Consider the following 17,043-nt stretch of genomic DNA (forward strand, 5'->3'; position numbering starts at 1 on the left):
CCCTGGGCCTCCCAATCTGTCTACATAATCAGAGACCGCATCAATGTACAGTTCAAAGAGGGTGAGCGATAGCGGGCATCCCTGCTTCACCCCTATCGTGCTGGTCACCCTATCAGATAGTCCGCCTGGAGCTCGGACTCTGCATGTCACACAGACTCATACAAAGCATATATCCCCACTGCATATCCTCGGGTACCTCAATGTCATGCAATCTGTGCATAAGCCTAGCACGTGGTACGGTATCGAAGGCTTTGCGGAAGTCCACAAAACAGCAGTATATCCTTCTCTTCTGTGCCCTGCCCTCTTCAATAAGTGCCCAAAGTGTCAGTATGTGATCCAAGGTAGTAAATCCCCTCCTGAAGCCAGCCTGTCCATGTGCTCGATGACCATGCCTCTCTGCCCATCGGCTCAGCTCCGACTCCAATATAGAGCCATATAATTTGGCCAAGTAATGACCAATCATGATCGTCCTGTAGTTGGCTGGTACCATGGGGTCCCCACTCTTAAAGAGTGGTACAATGATATGCTCTGTCCAGCTTGTCGGGAAACCCTCACAAATGGCACGATTAAACACATGTACGATGAGCGGAGCCAAAGTGTCTCGTGCATATGAGAAGTGCTCTCCAACTAGCCCATCATGATCCTGTGCCTTTCCATTCTGTAACCTGTCTATCGCATCTAGCACCATCCGCATAGTAAAAAAGGTGCTGCCAGCCGGTCTAGCTCCCAGTGGAGGGGGGGTGGGGGGCTGTCCTGGTGAATCATATAGCTCTCTAGCATAAGTATGCCATGCCTCAGGTGCAGTAATCGAAGTACCAGGCTGTCTCTCCTAAAACATCTTCCATGCTCTCTTGCTGTCCTTCCCCAGGAAGAGTTGGTAGATCTCCTCCTCTAGCTTAGCCAGATAGGCTCGTTTCTTCCTCCGCACAAGGCGCCGAAAGATCATCCTAGCCTGTCTATGCGTGTAAGACCCAATGGCAATCTCACGCTGTAGCTGTGCTCGTGTCTCACGACACTCATCATCATACCAACTGTTCTGTGGGGCAGTGCTGCGGGGGTGGGTGGAAGGGATAATGTTGCAGGGAAACGCATATGAGGCGGATGCATGTAGTACACCTGCCAATCCTCTCGTGATCTCGTCCAGAGGGCTATGCGGGTCTAAAATGAACAAGCCATTAGATACTGCATCTCGATAAACCCCAACTGTCTCACGTGTAAACTGATATTTTGGGTACCTAGGTAGATGAGTGGTTGGCCCATCTCTCGGGGATCTACCTACTAGTGTGAAACTCAGGTATGCATGATCGGCTGCTATGCCAATGGGCCTACTGGAAATCGTGAAACCCCGCACATCAGGTATCAATGAAGGAGATCCCATCAAGTAGTCCACTGTGCTCGCTCCTCTTTTAGAGTTCCAGTGTGTGAGAGCATCTGATCCTTGCCATCTCGATAAGCCATTGTATATGACCAACCCATGTGCACTCCCGAGTGTGAGAAAATGCCTGCCATAATTTGTAATCCCCCCCTCATCCTGTGCTGATCTCTGCAACCCTACATCCTCTGCCGTGATCTCCCGGTACATAGCTTCTTGAGTATCAAACAACTTTGTCTGCTCTGTGCCTATACGTGCATTAAAGTCTCCCAATAGTAATATGTCTCCCACGCTGGCAAACCTCATGATATCATCATATAGTGTTATATAGGGCGACTCTCCTGATGGTGCAAACCTGGAGTGGGCTGGGGGAAAGTAGCATACCGCCACATATAGCTCACGGAGCCCCTCTTTGCATATTCGGACCCACATGTACCTCGCATATGCATCTCTATGTACCACATGTATTTTTGTCACGAAGCTCCTCCCTGTAAAGTATTGCCACTCCTCCAGATCCTCTGGTACCTCCCACTGTGCGTGGCCGAGGGCGGAAAAGTGATTCCCATCTATAATCCCGGACGTCAGGAAGCCTCTTGTTTGTGCACTGATGGGTCTCCGTATACATAGCAATATCACTGTGTCTGAAAGTATCCTCAAAGTATCCTGCATCTGTTCTAAGGGCTCCATTGCAATTCCACACCGTGAATCGCAAGGTCTCATAGGCCGTGCACCATCAAGCGGGCCTCCTCTCCGTAATGATGACTCGGCCATCTCTGTATACCACCCATTTCCCCTCTGTCCTTGCCTCAAGCACACGCAGCATGTGTTCCTTCCGGTGTGCTATCTGTGCCGGTGTAAGATCCTCATCCAAATAAATCTTTTCCCCCTTAAGGGCCATCCTTTTGGAGAGGAAGGCCTTCTTCTTCTCCAAGTCACCAAACCTGATGATCAATATCTTCGCCCTGGTTTCATCTCTGCCTACTCGCCATGCTCCGGTAATGGGTACATCAGTGGCTCCAATTTTTGTTGCAAGAGCTTTTGCATCCTCTTGGGGATTTCCCTTATCTTCCCACCCAACTACACGTACATGTAAGGCACGTGCCCGTCTCTTGGCTTCCTCTTCCAATGTTGCATTCATCACCTCTACTTTATTGACTGGTGTATCCTTTTGTTTTTTTACTACTTCAATCCATGGGTTGACTTTGTTTCTTTGTGGCACTGGCAATTTCAGCCCATGAATGCATTTCCTTCTCACCTGCAGCCACTTTTGCCTTACATGATTCCAAAGTGTTTTGCATTTCTGTGATTCCAAAGTGTTTTGCATTTCCAAAGAGAGAGAGAGAGAGAGATTAAAAAGAAGCATGTCTATAATCTGTATGACAGTGGGCTTGAACTTCTTCGTGATCCCCAATATAATAAAGGGCTTGCTTTTACTCATGATGAAAGGGATCATCACTATCTTACAGGGCTTCTACCTCCTGCAGTGGTCACTCAGCAAATGCAAGTTAGTAATTTTTTTATTTATTTATTTTGGTTTTGTTTGAAGGGTTCATAGATTTACTTATATTGTGCTGGACAAAAATAATGATTTGCACAAGTCCTATGATTTGTACAAGTTTTTAACCCTGGATATGATTCTATCTATTAGTAGTTTGGTGCTGTGCTCTTGGTCGTGCAGTAAATCACAAACTTCCAATTTTGAAGACATGTGACATGACTTACATAGATCTGGGTTAGCCTCGTTCGTAGGCATATATCCCAGTTTGAAGTTCGATACCGGCCTGTAATGATAAAAATATGATATTCTCAAAAGAAAATCCAGGATAGCCACTTTAGAGAGGGTCTTAGGCCTTTGTTACGTGTGATGCAATGCGTGGACTGGAACTATTCTTGCTAGAGATGCACTGTCACAGAGAGAGCTTGATGCAGTGCATGAACTGGGACTATTCTTGCTAGAGATGCATCATTATCCCTTACCATATGGTCACGATTGATACTGCCTTGACAGGATCAGAGGGGACAAACTGATCATGGGAGAGACACATGGCTTCGCTAAGAGAGCACACCCTGAGCTCGAGGCATGCTGGCCCCATGCACATGTGGAGTCTTCAGAGAGGACACTGTTCCTTCTGATAGCCAGATGCCCTTGCCCCCAGAGATCGAGGCCATCTGCTTGTCAGCTCCAGCTTACGGAGATACTCCAGTGCCACAGAGCGGCCTGAGCACTGGAGGTGGACATTGATTCTATGTATTCAGTCATAGGAGATGATGCCACATGATAGTACCTACCTATATCTCTACGCATGAGTAGTACGTGGGCCCTTTTTTCTTTAGACACATGATTATTTTCTTCTCTCTTTTTCTCTTTCTATTTATGACTTATAGTTCATACATGAAACACATGTAATATTTTCTCACATACACCCTTTGGGTCTTTTTGAAGATGTTACTAAAATATCTCTCTTCTCTCTCTCTGTGTGTCTCTTTTGGGGAGTCATGACATTGTATGAGTCCGTGACATGGAGAGTTTGAGCACCAGGAGGCATGTCAGATGTGATCATTAACACCATAGGGGTGAAGCAGGGATGTGCACTCTCTCCGACACTCTGGCCTTTACACAGATGAGATCTCTGACTTCATTGACAGACTTGGTGGGCCGGGCTTCAGGTGCAGCTCGTTAACCAAGATTTGCACCATTGAATCTCTTGATGCGACTTGACTATGATGGGCTCAAATTTATGGCTGCTGAGGTAACTGGATCAACAATTATGACCAATCTAGATTCGTGCATCCTTACTTGGGTCAGACGAGGCCACGCCTGTCTGGAGCATTGTCCACAATCCTCCTACAAACCATTGTCTCAGAGTAAGTTGTTGTGGTTAACAGCTCTAGTTTGTGGCTTCCAGAAGATCTTCCAGTCACGTGATGTTCAGTGATAGCCCGGCATGTTGCATGTGGAAATCTCACTTGCCGTCGAGCCCATTTTTGTATGGATATATATATATATATTTGGTGACCTTGCTATACCAGGGTTGAATGTGATTGTGATCAGACATGAAGCGGCTTTTGAGGATATATTCCTATGAATTTGTTGACTTTCGGAGTATAGACAGTTCGCAAAAGAGTTCATTTTCGAGAGAGAGAGAGAGAATTTCTCTTTTTACTTTCAATCTTCAATCTATGTAAAAATGTTCTCGTTCGGGAGGATCCAGCCACGTAGGATGCGGATCATCGTACTTTTGTCACCATTCGGATGGTTTTGGATGCTATTGACAGACTACATAATGGAAGAGCCCAAGACCAGGATGGTTTGGTGGTAGAACATTTTTCACATGCCAGAGATGTATTGGCACCACTGTTAGTACACATGTTTAACAGGGCCATTTGCGAAGGTTTCCCAGACAGTTGGTCGGCACATACTATTGTACCTCTATGTAAGAGTGGTGACCCCATGATACCAGGGAACTACAGGACCATCATGATTGGCCATTGCTTGGCCAAGATATTCGGATCTATTTTGGATCGAGAGTTGAGTAGATGGGCTGAGACACATGGACTCAGAGCACCTGGGCAGGCAGGTTTCAGACGAGGTTTCACGACTTTGGATCACATATTTACCCTTAAGGCTCTCATTGAGGAGGGATGAGCACGGGGGAAGAGGATATATTGCTGCTTTGTGGACTTCCACAAAGCCTTTGACACAGTGCCACGTGCCAGACTCATGAGGAGATTGCATGACATTGGTGTTCCTGAGGAGATGCAGTGGGGCATTTATGCATTATATGAGGCGGTGATAGGCAAAGTACGGACTCCCAGAGGCATGTTGGATACAGTGACTAGCACCATTGGGGTGAAGCGAGGATGCCCCTTTTTGGACTTTACATTGATGAGATATCCGACTACATTGACAGGATGGGGGGGCAGGGGTCCAATCTGGCAAGGGTTTGGATACCCATACTGCTATATGCCGATGACATTGTACTTATTGCAGACTCCCCTGAGGGTTTGCAACAGCATTTGGATGCTTTCCAGTCGTTTTGTGCAGATAAGGACCTCACAGTGAACCTTGGAAAGACTTAAGATTATGGTCTTCAATACCGCACAGGCTTGGGTGACTAGATCCGACTATCAGTTCACTTTTAGAGGTGAATCAATGGAGTACACCAGATCATGTGTACCTAGGAGTCACATTCAGTGGACCAGAGTTCTCTATGACACAGGCAGCAGAGGCTAGATTGACACGTGGATATGCAGCCCTAGGGGCACTAGAGAGACAATTTTCCTACATTCAGTTTCAGAAGCCGCGCACCAAACTCTGGTTGTTTGACACATTGGTCACACCTACGCTCTTGTATGGCTCAGCCATATGGGGACCCAGCCTCTACCACACGAGGAGGGAGCCGTTTGTCGACCAGGTCGGACCAAAGAGATTTCTATGATGGATGGTAGGTACTAGAGAAACCACTGGTGACTATGATCACACGCATGATTCGGAGCAAACCATCGGTACCTCATGAGATTGTCAGAGCAGAGATAAGAGCCGCACCCGTGGTTACCAAAGCCCTGTTCCAATCAGTGACATTTTTGCAGAGGATATGGGAGCTCCCCAGACAGAGATACCCACACCTAGCACTTATCTCTTCCAAGGAGTTAGCAGCAGACGGCGATACACGATGTTGGTACACCTAGATGTGTACCTGGCTGAGATATGACGATTGATGCACTGCCTCCATATGATTACAGCCTGGACTGCCCCTTCTTGGACCTTAGTCGCTCTGAGCAGAATAGGGTGATCAGGATGGACATCGTGAGGCTAGATGCAAAAAGGACATGGTCCAACCCCCCTACCACTAGGCACGAAGATGGCCCATCATCGAGACCATTTTCTACATCTCTCCCCAGATGGCTTTGTGACACGGTCTACATACATGGACACCCATCTCTCACATGGCATTCGCAGTGCCATTGGACAGATCCACACTTCATCACATCAGCTGAGGGTAGAGACTGATAGATACGAGGGGATGAAGCCAGAAGACCGCATTTGAGCTATGTCACTAGGAAGTGGAGTCTGAGGAGCACTACATATGCCGATGTACTGTGTTTAGGGTTTAGGGTTTACTGAGATGAGCAGATGACACCAGTCTTATGCTAGTTGTAGATATTATACACTTTTCTTGTACCTCAGTAGGAGTTTTTTTTCCTTTCATAGCTGTTTAGGACTGTTTAGTCCTTTTTGTCTTACTTTTGATGAGACACCATCAGCTGTGTACTATGTTTTGGTCTGATAGGCCACTTTGGCCTTTCGCAAACGTTAATATATCTTTCTTTCTTTCTTTCTTTCTCTCTTGCACTCTTATCTCTGCTACATTGTACAATCGTTAGGAACCAAGGTTCTGAATGTTCATTATTAAAGTATAATCCTGTCTGTAGCCTTCCACATGTTACAGTGGTAATAGAGCTTTGCCTTTTGGTCAAGAGATTCAGCCAAGAAAAAAAGAAGATGTTTTTTTTTCGCTTGTGTGGTTGGTTTTTAGACGCCGGTTGCACTCCCATTCCGGTGTGACTCTTGTCCCTTGAAGGACGGTTGGTTTATAGCCTCCGGATGAGAGTGGAAATGTCTCCCGCGCACACAGTGGATAGTTTTATTGTGGTTAGGAAAAAACTTGACCACTCCCACTATGGCGAATTCTGACGATGAGAGAGAACACTAGACCCTTGCAGAGAAACTGTTTCTTTGATAGGGACTACTTCCAGAAGCCAAGTCACCATTGGTGATATAAACACCATGTTCCACGAATTTATGCGCATCATAGCGCAACAAGAAGAAGAGATGCGGGAGTACATGGCGTCTATACCGGCCTTAGAGAAACGGATATCTCTTCAAGATACCTCGACACCCATCTCTCCCTCCCCCCCGGAGTCATCACCGAGATCCCTTCCTAGATCCTTGCTTCGGCTATCTCCCTCGCGGAGTTAACATAGCAGTCCTCTGCGTTACATGATTTAGAGGTACGGGAGGTACAACAACATGTGGAGCACGAGCGATACCTTGCTTTCTCGACGCTACCTGCCACTTCTTTGACTCACCTTCACAAAAGGGTGAATTTTAGTAAGTATAATGGAAAACTAAACCCCACAACTTTGTATTCTCGTATTCATCAGTCTGAAGCCTATTTTGCTGTTGGTAGGAAGTCGGATATAGAGAAGGTGGTGTTAGCTAGTTGCTACATCAAAGGGGAAGCCATCTCTTGGTAAACTCATTGGACCCAGGAAAATTCCACTAATGGAGTTGCTGTCTATATGAGTGGGACCAATTTGTCACGGACCTCAAGAAGCAGTTTCTACTGCCTCACTATCTTGAGTGACTTGAGGATGAGTATCGGGGATTGTGCCAGAATGCGCAACTAGTCCTCGAGTTTGCAAATAGAGTCACTCACATGGCTTTAAAGTTGCAAAAATCTAATGAGAACAAATGAGGTCAATTCCTGTACGGTTTAGACACACAAATCTAGTGGAATGTGTGCATGTTTGAACCATAGACTTTTGATCGGACACTTTCACTTGCACAAAGTGCCGAGATGAAATACAATAATGGAAAAGTGACAACCTCCCAGCCCGGAGTAGCCAAGGTAGCCACCATTGCCAATGAAGGGCAAGAACCAGACCCAGACCCAATCAGGGTCTACCCCGAGAGACTTTGGCTCCAAGAACTCGAACAATGGACCTCGCCTTACTCAAGACCACAAGTCTCTGGCCGGCAAGACAAGTGGTAAGCTCAGTCCCGAAGAGCATGAACAATATAAGGAAGAGGGGTGATGTTTCTTTTGTTTACAAAAGGACATACTTCTAAGGCATGCCCTAAGAAGACCCCTATACAGACCACCAGCCCGACCTCGACAGTTTCAGTGGTGAGCCAGCCTCCCACACTGACCCCCAGGTTGTTGCCAGTCCTCTAGCTCCCACTCCTATGGTTGGCGCCATTGTCAGTCGGGAGCTCGAAGATAAACAGAAGGGCAACCATGACGAGGAGTATGGGTGAAATGAATCGCTAAAGACATTTGCCTACATAGGTGGCCAGAGAGTTGTTGTCCTAAATGATAGCGGCAATACAGTGTACGTGGTCACGGAATAGGTTGCTCGGCGAGGCCGTTTCTCGTTGACCTCGATAGATAAGAAAGTGGAGAGTTTTAGCAAAGGCATGACAACGAGCATCAAGTTTGAATTTAGTCGTGCTAAATTAGTCATCCAAGGCACATAATTTGTGTGCGATTTCATGGTTGCCCCTCTTGTAGGTGCAAACATCATCTTAGGGATCTAGTGGTTCCACAAGTTCATCCCAGACGTTGACTGGGAGAAGCACAAATAAACCACTCCTTCATTGCCAGCAGTATACCTGACAAACAAGTCTCTGCAACCTGTGACATGAAAGGAGGCACCTGAATCAATGATCCATGAGTGCATACCATGACCACCTGTAAGAAGTGAATGGGCATCAAGTGAAGACGTAAAGAGGACCTCATCCTCACTGCCACCTACATGTGACACATTGATTTCTTCAATCTTGACTCCACTTTTGCCCTTTGGCTTTACATCTTTGGCTTCATCCTTGTCTTTGTCTTTGCCTTTTCCCTTTTCTTTTTGATCATTTTTCCATTTGTAGCATTGCTTTTTAATGTGTCCCTTCTTGCCACAATAATGGCATTCCAAATCCTTTTTGGAGCGAGACTTGCTCCTTCCCCTTTCTTGGCTTTTCCCCCTTTGCTGGGATCTCCCACGTGCATTCATTGCATTGGACTTTCCAACAGAGTTGTTTTTCCTGTTCATCTCTTCTTGAAGAAGAGCACCCTCAACATCTGCATATGACAGCATAGCATTCGAATTGCTAGTGGCTGTCCTAAATGTGTCCCAACTCTCTGGCAAAGTGCATAACAGAAAAGTGGCTTTGAACTCATCGTCCATTGCCAACTTTTGATTAATAACCTGGCTGACAATACCATTAAACTCATTTAGATGGGCTGTCATAGACGCCCCTTCCTTCATCTGAAGACCTATGAGTTTCTTCAACCAATACACTTTGCTTGAGGCACTTTGTTGGGCATACAAGTCCTGCAATCTCTGCCACATTCCCCAAGCTGTCTTCTCTTCACGAATGCTGAAAAGTAATGAGTCTGACACAGACAACATGATAGTAGATCTTGCCAGTTCATCCATATCTTCCCACTCTTCAGCAGTAAGAGAAGCGGGCATCACACCCCTTTCTTTGATAGGCTTGTGCTGCTTTTTCTGGAGCAACACATTGTAGCACTGGGTTTGCCAAATATCATAATTATGCGAGCCTTCAAGCTTCTTGATGTGAAGCAATGAAGAGCTCTCACCTGTGGTTGCCATAGCAAAATGCAACTCAATGCCTGACTCCCTGCAAAATGTGCAAACACTGCACCAAAAGCACACAAAGTGCTAACAGTTTATCTCCCAAAGTTTATCTCCCACTGCGGAAGCACAAATGCAACTTTTCTCCCACTTTATGTGATGAAAACACCAAAATCTGGTTGCTGCAGATTTTGGACAGCACCTCAAATGTGCTCTGTTGCTCTTCCAAAGTACTGTACAGCATTACCAAGTGCTCACCAATGATGTACCAAACCTGTACCGGCAAGTACAGCAGCTGAAATTGAACCTTTTGGTCACTCAAAACAGTGTACAGCCATGCCAAAACTTGCACAAAGCTGTGCCAAATCTGTACCAACAGGTACAATAGCAATAAATTCTCTCCTGGCTGTCCAAATGAGTGAAAATCAGACTTTTACAGTCCCGAAGACTGCATACAACAGTTCCGAACAGAAATTAGGCAAAAGCCCCTTGACTGCAAGCTGATTTCTGAGGATTCAAAGCATAAATGTCTTGCCTGCTGCTTTGCGAACTTAACAATCATACAAACTTGAAAAGCCCCTTGATTTAAGATCAATTTCTGATCATACATGGTACATTGACGCACATGAAGGCATCCAGAGTGTTCACGATGCTTCCCCTTGGCCACATATACATCAAATACATGAAAGCCCCTTGATTTACAGGCACATTGAGTGCTTGTAAGGCATCAACACATTATCCACAGCATCAAATGCGATTGCCTCCATGCAAATCAACCAAATCGGCACAAAAGCCCCTCGATTTGCACTGCAATTTGCTGCAATTTTGCCCAAATGTGCGATTTTTCACATCATACAGCATGTATGAGTGCTTAATTGCACAATTACATCAAAACCCCCAAATTTCGACATCCAGTTTCCTGCAAATTGATCCTGATTTGACCAATTTCCTGCAAATTTATCCTGATTGTGACCAATGTCACCCAATTTTGCCAATTTTGCTCAAAAATTGAGCAATTGGGCACCTGTACCTGCTCAATTGTTGATTGTACTTGCTCAATTGCAAATCCCAAAAAAAAAATTGAGGCAAATACCTTGTAATTTCTGATTTTTGTTGCAGGAAAGAGGGCGTCGATTTTGCTGTTGATGCTGCTGCTCGTCAGGCTTCTGTGCAGGTGGGGGGGGCACTTCTAATGCTGGTGCTTTCTTCTGAGATTGTATTGGTGCCAGTCTAAGCGATAGTGCGACTTCTGGGCAGTCTCGTCGAAGAACTCTGTGTTGCAGGCGTTGCACACCAAGCTCTGCATGGGGACTTCACCCGCACAGCAATCAAATCTAGGTCTATGGTTATGTGATACCTGACCCGAATAACTGCCTCGTTTGCCTCACGGAAGGTGTACCAGCGCCCGATTCAGTAACGGCACGTGAGCCTGTGCGGAGGAGGATGTATGCTACGCTGCCTTAGTTTCGGCTCCAGTTGTGGCTAACACGCTCGCTCAAGCCTAGCTTCGCCTTCGCTTAACGCCCGCCTGACGTATTCGCCTAGCGCCTACACGACTAGGTGGCCGGCCGACTCCATATGCCCAGCAGTCTTCGCTCAACGCCTGGCGCTTCAGTTTCGCCTGGCTGCTGTGCGCTTCGCTCGTTTTGTGGACCAGCCGATCAAATCGCCACTCCACGTTCACCGCACCAAGGCTTCTTTGTTACACTTTAAGGCCACCAGCGCCTTGCTGTAGCACCTGGTGTGAAGGTTGAAGCAGAGAGCTCGCCTTGCCTGGCGTTCAACACAAGCAGCACACTTGATTTGCTACCTAAGCCAGGAGAGAAATCAACGCCTGCACCTTCTTCTCATCTACAGCAAATTCGACACAACCATGTTGGAAGTTCAGGCTCTGATACCAGTTGATGGGAGAATTAGGGTTAGGTTATGTGGGAGACATACACAGAGAAGCAAGGGAGAGAGAGAGAGAGAGTTGTGGGGATAAGTCAACTCACCAAGTGTATGAGTGTGTGACTCCCCTATCACACATGCACTAGTACACATAGTGCACTTAGTACATTAAAAGTACTAAGTGTACTATGTACTATAACTTATGGGCTTGTACACACTATAAGGGTGGGCATAACGCCTTTACCCCAACAGCCGACACGTCAAAAAATTTGTCAATGTGGGTGGAATATGCTTGGCAAATGCCCACAAATGACCGAATGTCGTAGGAAATTTCCGGAATCTCCCAATTAAGAAATTTTCCCACCTTCACAAGGTCTAATTATGTATATGAGGTAATGAACCTTGTATAGATAAAACTTTGATTTTTTTTCTAATTGACATAAATCCATTGCTTTCCAGCAATTTCATCACTTTTTCTACGTCTATGTTGTGCTGCTGCTCTTCTGTAGCTGAAAAAGTCAGTATGTCATCCAAACAAATGAAAACACACTTACCTATCAAGTCCTCATCATGCGGTTAAATATAGTTGGGGCATTTGTTAGACCGAAGGGCATGACCACGAACTCGTAGTACACCCGCTCACTTCGGAATGCAGTTTTTGGGGATGTCCCCATCCACAATCAATCCAAGGCATTGGGAACTTGCTCTCGATCATCAGCTTATTGAGCACCCAATAATCTATGCAAAGTCGGGAGAATCCATCCTTCTTTTTCGGAAAGAGGATCGGGCTGCAATGGAGATACACTAGAGCATATGAAACCAGATTGCAGCAATTCGTGAAGTTGACGGTCCAACTCCGTCTCCATGGCCTTGTTGAGGCAATATGGAAACTTGCTCAGGGGTTTGGAAACTGGGAAGAGTTCAATTTTGTGGTCCTCCAGTCTAGATGGGGGAAGCTTAGGAGGCAGGTTACCCCGAAAAAAAGATCTTTTGGAACCGGTCATGCAGGGCGTTGTACTTCTCAGAAGCACTTGTGACTGTCTGGGTGGTTTGAACATAGATCACTACACACTATGCACCTTTTCAAATCTCTTGTTTAGCCTGGACATGGCTAATGATCGAAAAGTTATGCATCCCTTGCTCACATTTAATGATCATGAGAGCCTTTGACACATTTCGGGTAATCCAGAACGTGGGTGATAACCATGCATGCAAAATTCTTGGCAGAGGTGATGTGAGGCTTGTATTTTCAGATGGCTCACAGCTTATGCTCCATGATGCCTGAGATCACGAAGAATCTGCTTTCTACTGGACAGCTTGATGATGCTGATTATGTTACCACATTTGGTCGTGGAAAGTGGAAAATTAGTAAGGGCTCACTGGTTGTTGCCAGAGGCTCTAAGGTGGACACTCTTTACTTCATGCATGCAGGTGTTTGTCACCATGCTAATGTAAATGCAACCGAGCTGCCGGAAATCTCTATGTGGCATAGCCGGTTGGGACACATGAGTGTCAAAGGAATGGAGCAATTGTCTCGTTTGGGTTACTTGCCTTCTCTAAAGTTTTCAAGTTTTCAGTTTTGTGAGCATTGTATATATGGTAGGCAACTACAGTGCCCCCACAAGAAAGCTCTTGGACAGAAAGATGCTCAGTTAGAGCTTGTGCATACAGATGTATGTGAGATGCCTCAGCTTTCTTTGGGAGGGGCAAAATATTGTGTCTTTTATTGATGATGCCACACGCAAGGTGTGGGTTTATCCTCTTCGTTTGAAGAGTGATACATTCGCAGTGTTTCAGAAGTTTGTTGCTCATGTTGAGAATCAAACTGGCAAAACACTGAAGGCTTTGCGTTCCGACAATGGTGGAGAGTATATGTCCAAACAGTTTCAGGACTTTTGTGATGCTAAAGGCATCAAGAGGGAGCTCTCTACTCCTTATGATCCTCCACAAAACGGGACAGCAGAGAGGATGAACAGGACCATACAGGAGAAGGTCCGTTCTATGTTGTCACATGCTGCGTCACCTCATGGTTTTTGGGATGAAGCTGTTATGACAGCCGTTCACCTTATAAACAGGTCACCTAACACGAGGCTTGGTGGGAAAGTGCCAGAAGAAGTATGGACAGGGAAGCCTCCGTCATACAAGCACTTGAGAGTGTTTGGTTGCGTTGCGTACGTGCACATACGCAGGGAAATGCGCACCAAACTTGATCCTAAGTCTCATAAATGCATATTCCTAGGATATGGTGACAGAGGTGAAATGGGGTATAGACTTTGGGATCCCATGAATAGAAAGATCATACGCAGCAATGATGTCATTTTTGATGAAACATGCATGTATAAGGAGCCTGCAAGGCAACAGGAGCCTGGCAGAGTCATCTTTGATGATGATGGACATCATGGACAACAACAAAGGGCTGTAAATCAGCCATTACAGCAGGAAAACCAGCCCTTAAATGGTGCTGAAAATGGTCCAAATGGACAGCCAGAGATGGTAGAAGATATCCCTATGGATATACCACAGTTAGAGGAGATATTGGGCATGATTTTTCAGCCTTATGGCATGGAACAGGAGCCACCAATGGGTGATATGCAGGCTGGACAGCAACCTGCAAATGATGGTCATTGGGTACGGAGGTCCACAAGACCCTCCAGAGCCCCTGACAGGTTTGTTCCAGGGGTTGTTTATTTGATGCTTACTGACTGTGGGGAGCCCTCATGTTATAAGGAGGCTTTACAGAGGGCAGACAAAGCTCTATGGGAGCGTGCCATGAAGTCAGAGATGGATTCTCTGCATAAAAATGGAACTTGGAAGTTGGTGCATTTGCCTGCAAGCAAGAAGGTTTTGCCATGCAAGTGGGTTTACAGGCTCAAAGTTGCATCAGATGCAAAGCCAAGATACAAAGCCAGGTTAGTGGCTAAGGGCTTCAAGCAAGAATATGGTGTGGACTTTGAGGAGATCTTCTCTCCAGTGGTCAAAATGCTAGAGCTGTATTAGCTTTGGTTGCACATGATGATCTGGACTTGATTCAGATGGATGTGAAGACTGCTTGTACACAAAGAAAACTTTGGATGGCAGTCTATTGATCCTCATCTTGTATGTTGATGATATGTTGATTGCCGGGAAATCTCGTAAAGAGATGGATGCATTGAAAAAGAGGCTGCATGAAACCTTTGATATGAAGGATTTGGGTGATGCAAATCACATCTTGGGTATGCGGATACTTCGGGACAGAAATCAGCATGTGTTGTATTTGTCTCAGAAGGAATACATTGGCAAAGTCTTGCAGAGGTTCAATATGGACGGGGGGAAGAAGACTAGTACTCCTTTGCCTCCATATGTGAAACTCAGTGCTATGGACAGCCCACAGTCAGATAGAGACAGGGCTGATATGGCCAAGATTCCGTATGCTTCAGCTTGTGGCAGTCTCATGTATGCCATGGTTGCTACTAGGCCGGACATTGCATTTGCAGTGGGAGTGGTTTCTAGATACATGGCCAACCCTGGCAAGAAGCATTGGGAAGCAGTGAAAGGTGTCATGAGATACCTGAAGGGCACACAGGATTTGTGCATTTGCTTTGGCAAACAGGATGCATTAGTGCATGGTTACACGGATTCGGATTATGCCGGTCATCCAGATAACCGGAAGTCTACTACCGGTTATGTGTTTACATTCACAGGAGGTGCTGTGTCATGGATATCCAGGATGCAGAAGTGCACTGCCTTATCTACTACAGAGGCCGAGTATATTGCAGCCACAGAGGCTTGCAAGGAGGCATTATGGCTATCTCGGTTAGTGGTTGATTTGGGATATACAGGGGATATTCCATTGTTGCATTGTGATAGTCAGAGTGCCATCCAGTTGGCAAAGAATCCTGTCTTTCATGCAAAGACGAAGCATGTGGATGTGAAGTATCACTTCATCAGAGAGGTGATAGAGAACAAGCAAATTCAGCTTGTTAAGATTCATACGGATGACAACCCGGCTGATCTGTTGACAAAGAGTTTGCCTCCGGAGCGGTTTGCTCATTGCAGACACTTGATGGGCATTGGATGAGGCCATTTTCAGCCTTGATATGGCCTTGTATATTATCATGTACATGCTGATTTTTTCTTTTCCTTCATTTAAGGGCACTTTGCCTTTAAGTGGGAGGTTGTTGGGGTAAAGGCGTTATGCCCACCCTTATAGTGTGTACAAGCCCATAAGTTATAGTACATAGTACACTTAGTACTTTTAATGTACTAAGTGCACTATGTGTACTAGTGCAATATACATGTGTGATAGGGGAGTCACACACTCATACACTTGGTGAGTTGACTTATCCCCACAACTCTCTCTCTCTCTCTCTCCCTTGCTTCTCTGTGTATGTCTCCCACATAACCTAACCCTAATTCTCCCATCATCGGCAACTCTCACTGATCTGTTAAAGGTATCAAGACTCAGAGGCAATGGATTCACATGACCCCGCATGGGTTACAAGCTTTTAAGGACTTAAGGTTGCATTATTTGAGGCTTCTTGTTTAGTAGTAGCCTCTTGGGATGACCCATTTCAGGTGATGCGAGTAACACCTCTATTGGAGCAGTCTTGCAACATGCATTCGCTTACATGCCCTGTAAGCTAATCCCTGCAGAAAACAACTACTCGGTCTATGACCACGAACTATGCGGTGAACAAGCCCTAAAGCATTGGAAGCATTTTCTTTATAGGCGCGACTTTGAGGTGCGCACAAATCACCAACCTTTAGACAATGCCAAGTGCAAATAAGAGTGACTGTCAACACAAGTGTAGCCGTATTTTCCAGCAGTTTGGTGGAATGATCGAGTACCTTCCACGCAAGGCCAACATAGTGGCCGACGCCTTGAGCAGGAAAGGAACCGTGTCCCACATCCAATCCACATGGATGGATCTTACTGGTACAAGACTAGATGAGATGAAGCACAAGTACATGGATTCCATGGAATTCAATACTCAGTGGGAATAGGCATTGGACACGCCATAGGATCATGCCACTTTTTGATACGCGATGGTTGGCTTTTCTACAAAGTTTTCCTTTGTGTGTTGAAACAATTCCAAACAACTCTTCTCCACAATGCCCATCATGCTGTTACTAGTGGTCATAAGGGCATGAACTCTACATCCACTTTGTATCCTCGATGATGAGGATGGTGATCCTCCATGATGAGGATGACAATGAATCCATACATATCTACATCTACCTAGGGATTAGTGTTAGCTCTTTTTTGTTATGTTGTCTTTTTTTTCCATGATGAGATTCCATGGACACATTATACACCTTTTGTCTCATAGACCCGTTGGGTCTTTTGCAAGACGTTAATATATCTTCTTCTCTCCCCATGGACAGTTTTGTATCACCCCAGTGAGATAGCTATGTTTATGTTTTCTTCT

At 45.7% G+C, this 17,043-nt stretch overlaps 1 protein-coding gene across 3 annotated transcripts in view; it reads left to right on the forward strand.

Annotated features, from left to right (window-relative positions):
• The window catches only part of LOC147604009 (NADP-dependent malic enzyme-like), a 57,383-nt gene that overhangs the window by 13,181 nt on the left and 27,159 nt on the right, over positions 1 to 17,043 (forward strand). For 2 of the 3 annotated variants that reach the window (XM_086795426.1, XM_086795425.1), the window contains exon 3: positions 2,756 to 2,876. The exons of the other annotated variant lie outside the window; for it this stretch is intronic. In XM_086795426.1, the coding sequence (XP_086651552.1) occupies positions 2,756 to 2,876 (121 nt within the window). The remainder of the gene's footprint in view (positions 1 to 2,755; positions 2,877 to 17,043) is intronic. 3 annotated transcript variants of the gene reach the window in all.

The sequence above is a fragment of the Cibotium barometz genome, chromosome 62 (assembly GCF_041138505.1).
Source record: "Cibotium barometz isolate CiBa-2024 chromosome 62, ASM4113850v1, whole genome shotgun sequence".
In the NCBI taxonomy this organism is placed as follows: Eukaryota; Viridiplantae; Streptophyta; class Polypodiopsida; order Cyatheales; family Cibotiaceae; genus Cibotium; species Cibotium barometz.